The 6,055-nt window shown below is 39.1% G+C and overlaps 1 protein-coding gene across 1 annotated transcript; it reads left to right on the top strand.

The window, feature by feature from the left end:
- The first annotated feature begins 4,634 nt into the window (after positions 1-4,634).
- LOC110701554 lies at positions 4,635-4,961 on the top strand. Its single transcript, XM_021879188.1, has one exon. It carries the CDS (start codon positions 4,635-4,637, stop codon positions 4,959-4,961), a length of 327 nt encoding a protein of 108 aa, XP_021734880.1.
- Positions 4,962-6,055: the final 1,094 nt, after the last annotated feature.

Raw genomic sequence — 6,055 nt, 5'->3', positions numbered from 1 at the left:
TAGCAAGAACTTCTCCTAAATTAAAAGTGCTAACGTTGTTTGATTGGGCGGTTTTGGAAGAAGAAGGATTGTCGTTCTTCTTTCCTTTCCAGCCAATGTTGGAGTTATTGTTGGCAGCTTTTAACTTAGCCAAGTCGTCTACAATATTGATCCCAATGTCATAAACGGCCTTGAAGGTATGGAGATTATTTTGATACTTGAGATGCTTGGAATATTTTTCTTGAAGATTTTTGATGAATAGCCTCACAGATTCTTTTTCACTTGGCACCTCGATCATTTTAGCTGAGGTTTCCCTCCATTTGTTAAAGAAAGAGGTGAAGCCTTCATTATCTTTATGCTTGAGGATTTCAAGTTCCCTATGGTCAGTCTCGACTTGAATGTTGCACTTGTACCTATCAACGAAAGTGTTTTCTATGGACTCCTAGGTAGAGGTCTTTTCTTTCTCGAGAGAAAAGAACCATTGTTGGCAAACGGTCTCGAGAGATAGTGAGAATAGAGAAGGGAAGACCTTCTTATCAATACCCCTAATACTCATTACTTTTTCGAATGCTCTTAAATGAAAGTAAGGGTTGTTAGTCGCTCTGAATTTTGGGATGTCGTTGGCATTGAACTTCTGCAAAAGAAGTTCTTTGTCCACCGAGACCCCTTGTGATGTAAGTTCTTGAAATTTGTAGTCACTAGACAACTTGCTTAGGCTCTCTTGCATGAGGTTCATCTGTTGTTGCTTCAGGGGATCATCGATCTTGAGTGCGAGAAGCTTCAGTGTCTCAGTCACGGTAGCCAGTTGGTTCTTAAGATCATTGACTTCTTCTTGTGTTGCCATTATAGTCTTAGCTTTCCTCTTACGAGTTATGGGTTTGTCGAAAAGTTGGACTTATACAAAGAGGTTGTCTTTGATTAACCATCCTTCCTTTCTTGTTTGCATTTTAATTACTTGACTCGAATCAACTTGACTTTACGGTTTATTTTGAGGAGGAAAAGAGAAAAAAGAAAAAAGGGTGCATATTTTTGGTAAATATAATGTACATATTTTTAGAGAACTAAGTATAGGTTTTTTTTTATTAGAGGATTGATATCCGGCTTACCCCCTTTAAAAAAATGACAGAAAAAACGCGCACACAAGGCTCTCTTAAACATGGTCAAAGTATGTGTATTGGTGTGTGCGTTAGGTGTAAGTGACATGCTTGAAATCTTGTGTAAGACCATGTGACTTAGTGCCTAAACTCGATCATCGACTCAAATAAGTACTATCGACAGCAAAATTTAACCGAATTAGTTAGCAAACTGATTAATTAGACTCTAGGTGATGACTCGACCAATAATCCGAACTGTCGGCCAGACGACATATGAGTGTTACACCAAACAGAAACAATAGGGAAAAGGTGGGAATGGTGGAACACCCAGCAGAGGCCTAACAATTTCAACAACCAGGGGAATATGGGAAATGGTCAAAATGGGAAGTTTGGGAATGGTAGCAACAATAACAACAGTTCTAGCAATGGCAATGGCAACATCAACAACTCAGGCAACAACAACAATGGGTATCAGGCAAGAAACAACACTCCCGGCCGCTTGTCTGTGATGAGCAAGGGAGAAGCTGAGAGGTCCTCGGATGTAGTTACTGGTACTTTTTCTATCCAATCTATCTCTGTCAACACTCTATTTGACTCTGGATCAGCTTATTCTTTCACTTCTACTTTTGTTGTGCGCAATTTAAACTTAACTTAATCGAGTCATGTTGATGTGTCAGTCAATCTGCCTATGGGAAACTTGTTCATTGTAAGAAAATATTCAAAGGCTTACCTTTGAAAATAAGAGAAGCTATCTTTCCATCAAATCTTATTGAGTTGAACCTAGGGGACATAGATGTAATTCTGGGGATGGATTGGCTGAGTTTATACAAGGCTAAGATAGACTGTGAGATGCAGAGGGTACAACTGAGTGACCCTTTGGGTAAGAAAGTGTCCTATTGACGGTTAGGGAAGCCTAAAGGTTTTGGGATCATTTTTGCTATGAAAGTGAAGAAGCTAGTGAATAAGGGATGTTTATTGTACTTTTGTTGTGTTCAAGATTTGAGTATGAGTGAGAATAGGCGGATGGAGGATGTGCCCATTGTGAATGTGTTTTTAGATGTCTTTCTAGAAGAGATTTCGGGAATGCCACCTAAGAGGGAAGTTGAGTTTACCATTGACTTAATTCCAGGAGCTGCACCTATCTCCAAAGCACCGTATAGAATGGCACCGGCTGAGATGAGTGAACTAAAGGCTCAATTGCAAGAGTTGTTAGACAAGGGGTTCATTAGGCCCAATGCATCATCTTGGGGAGCACCTGTGCTATTTGTGAAAAAGAAGGATGGAAGTTTGAGGCTATGTATTGATTATAGAGAGTTGAATAATGTGACTGTAAAGAATAAGAACCCTCTACCTAGGATAGATGACTTGTTTGACCAACTGAAGGGCGCAAGTGTGTTTTCGAAGATTGACTTGAGGTCGGGGTACCATCAGTTGAAGGTTGCAGATAAAGACATTCCAAAAACAACCTTTAGAACTAGGTGTGGACATTACAAATTTACACTCATGCCTTTTGGGTTAACCAATGCACCAGCCATATTTATGGACTTGATGAAACGAGTGTTTCATGAGTATTTGGATAAGTTTGTAGTTGTGATTATTGATGAAATTTTGGTGTATTCGAAGAATGAGGAAGAACATGCTGAGCACTTGAGAACTACCCTTGAAACTCTTAGAAAGAACAAGTTGTATGCTAAGTTTTCCAAGTATGAGTTCTGGTTGGAGAAAGTTTCATTTTTGGGGCATTACATTTCGAAGGAGGGTGTATCCGTAGATCCTACGAAGATCAAGGCGGTGAGTGAGTGGCCTACACCTAAGAATGTGACTGATGTTCGTAGTTTCTTGGGATTAGTTGGATATTTTAGAAGGTTTGTCAAGGATTTTTCGAGGATAGCTAGACCCATGACTACTCTTATGAAGAAGCAGAGCAAATTTGAGTGGAACGAGAGTTGTGAGCTAGTAAGCTTTTCAAACCCTCAAAGAGCGATTGACCACTGCACCAGTGCTGGTATTACCTGATGGGATAGAAGGATTCGAAGTGTATAGTGATGCCTCGAAGCATGGTCTGGGATGTGTCCTACAGCAGAATGGAAGGGTGATCGCATACGTATCGAGACAACTGAAGAAACATGAAGTCAACTACCCTACCCATGACTTAGAACTTGCAGTTGTTGTATTCGCTTTGAAGATTTGGAGGCACTACCTTTACAGTGTTTCTTGTAAGATCTTCACAGACCATAAAAGTCTAAAGTACATCTTTACCCAAGATCACTTAAACATGCGGCAACGTAGATGGTTGGAGTATCTTACAAACTACCATGTCAACATCCAGTATCACGAGGGAAAGGCGAATGTAGTTGCGGATGCCCTTAGCAGAAAGTCGAGTCATAATGTCAATGCTTTGATTGTGGCTAATGAGTTGTGTGAAGATATGAGGAGATTGAAACTTGAGGTTATCAACCAAGCAGAGTTAGAGGGATTACTTAGTGCTTTAACCATCCAACCTTCCATATTTGAGGAGATTAAAGAAAAGCAACTGGAGGATGAGTCGTTTCAGAAGATTAGGGATCGTGTGACTAGTGGTGCGGAGACTGAATTCAAGATTCATGAGGGTGGGAGCTTGAGATACACGGAGAGATGGTGTATACCACAAAAGTGTGAGGATATTAAAAGGAAAATCATGGAGGAGTGCCATAATACACCATATTCAGTTCACCCTGGGGGTGATAAGTTGTATAAGGATTTGAAGGAGTTCTATTGGTGGCCGAATATGAAGAGAGAAGTGGCTGAGTTTGTATCCAAATGTCTGACGTGCCAGAAAGTGAAGATAGACCACAAAAGACCCATGGGAAAGGTACAACCATTAGAAATACCAGGTTAGAAGTGGGATTCCATATCCATGGACTTTGTGACAGGCTTACCAAAGACTTATACTGGGAATGACACAATTTGGGTGATTGTAGACAGACTTACTAAGTCAGCGATGTTCATTCCTATCAAAGAAACCTGGAAAAAGAAGCAGCTAGCAAGCGTCTATTTGAAGAATGGAGTTCGGTTGCACAGAGTTCCCAAGGACATAGTGTCAGATAGAGACTCGAGGTTTCTATCAAAGTTTTCGCAAAAAGTGCAAGAGAACCTTGGGACAGCATTGAAGATGAGTACTGCCTTTCACCTTGCAAGAGATGGTCAGACTGAGAGAACAAACCAAACCATGGAGGACATGTTGCGAGCTTGTGCTTTAAATTTCCAAGGAAATTGGGAGGATCACCTACCTTTGATCGAATTCTCCTACAATAACAGTTACCATGAAAGCATCAAGATGGCACCTTTTGAAGCATTGTATGGAAGGAAGTGAAGAAGCCCAGTTTGCTGGAATGATTACAATGAACGAGTTACTTTGGGTACATATTTCATTGAGGATATGGTGGGCAAGGTGAGACTAATCTAGTTGTGTATCAAGGCAGCACAAGATAGACAGAAGAGTTATGCTGACTTGAAGAGGAGAGATGATGAGTATAGTGTTGGGACAAAGTATTTCTAAAGGTTTCTCCAACAAAAGGTGTGATGCGATTCGGCAAGAAATGGAAGCTTAGTGCAAAATATGTGGGTCCGTATGAAATTCTCCAACGTGTGGGGAAAGTGGCTTACAAATTGGCCTTGCCAATGGAGTTCGAGAAAATGCATGATGTACTCCACATTTCCCAACTGAAAAAGTATGTGCCTAGTGAAACCCATGTTTTGCAGCTGGAGACTATTCAACTAGATGAGTCTCTAACTTATGAAGAAAGACCATTCAAGATACTAGATCACAAGGTGCGTAGTACTAGAAACAAAGATGTGAAGATAGTGAAAGTCTTTTGGTCAAACCAGGAGTACAAAGTGGCTACTTAGGAGGCCGAGGAAGAGATGAAAACAAATATCCCGAGTTGTTTGACGAGGTGAGTTACAAGAGCGTAACTCTTTTCTTTTGAGGGGGGAAGAATGCGATGTAATTTCGCGCTTTTACCTCAAATATACCATTTATTGCTTGATTTTGCACGTTTTTGCATGTTTTTGGTTATCATTATGCATTATTATTGCGTTTACATATAATAAAACTATGTAACCTTTGGCCAAATATGAGTTCATTGAGTACAAAGTTCGATTTGTTAAGTATGTTTGTTAAGAAGCAAGTAATTTACAGCAATACAAAACACATAAGTTTGAATACTTTTGAGGAACTATAGATTTTGGGTAAAGTTTCGAGGGCGAAACTTCTTTTAAGAGGGGTAGATTGTAATCCCCCATATTTTTAACTTAATTATAATTTATTTATATATTATTCTTACAAATATTTTTATGTCAGTTTCATTAAATAAATTATTTCTTATGAAAAGATTTAAGTAAACTAATATGTTTTTTTACTAATTTACAAACAATTTTAACATTATAGCCCAAAACCCAAATATTAATCCTAATCTAATTAGGAAACCCAAAGCCCAAATAAAACCCTAAAAAACCCTTACCCTTCTCCCCCTTCTCACGTAAAAAAAAAAAGGAAGAGCAACTTTCACTTCCTCCTTCTCCTTCATTCACGAGCAGCAAACAAGAAAAAAAAAACTCCTTGAAGCTTCTGCCGCCGCACCAGCCACCCGAACCACCGGCCGCCTGCACACCCCAACCTCTGGCCACCACCGCCTGCACAGCCACGCCTCCCCTGCACTTCGCTTCTTCTTCTTCCCTTTTCTTTACTTCTCTTTATTTTATTAAATTGATTTAAAGTTGCAATCTTTGATTAATTTTTATGCTAAAGGATTGTTATTATGGGTTAATATTATACTTGGGTTGCAAAAGATTATGAATTTATGAGTTTTGACATGTTTAAATTACTATAGAAAATTTAAGATTTGGTATATGTATGAATTTAGGGTTTAAAGTATTGATTTTTCATGTTTTAGGGCTTGATAACGTATTAATCAAGTCATCTAATCATACTATGTTTAAAT

This window comes from Chenopodium quinoa, unplaced genomic scaffold (genome assembly GCF_001683475.1).
Source record: "Chenopodium quinoa cultivar QQ74 unplaced genomic scaffold, ASM168347v1, whole genome shotgun sequence".
Classification (NCBI taxonomy): domain Eukaryota; kingdom Viridiplantae; phylum Streptophyta; class Magnoliopsida; order Caryophyllales; family Amaranthaceae; genus Chenopodium; species Chenopodium quinoa.
This window is presented reverse-complemented; position numbering and strand designations above follow the sequence as displayed.

What these genes read in the sequence shown, in the direction of transcription:
- LOC110701554 (XM_021879188.1), top strand. Translation starts at nt 4,635, where the DNA reads ATGCGATTCGGCAAGAAATGGAAGCTTAGTGCAAAATATGTGGGTCCG.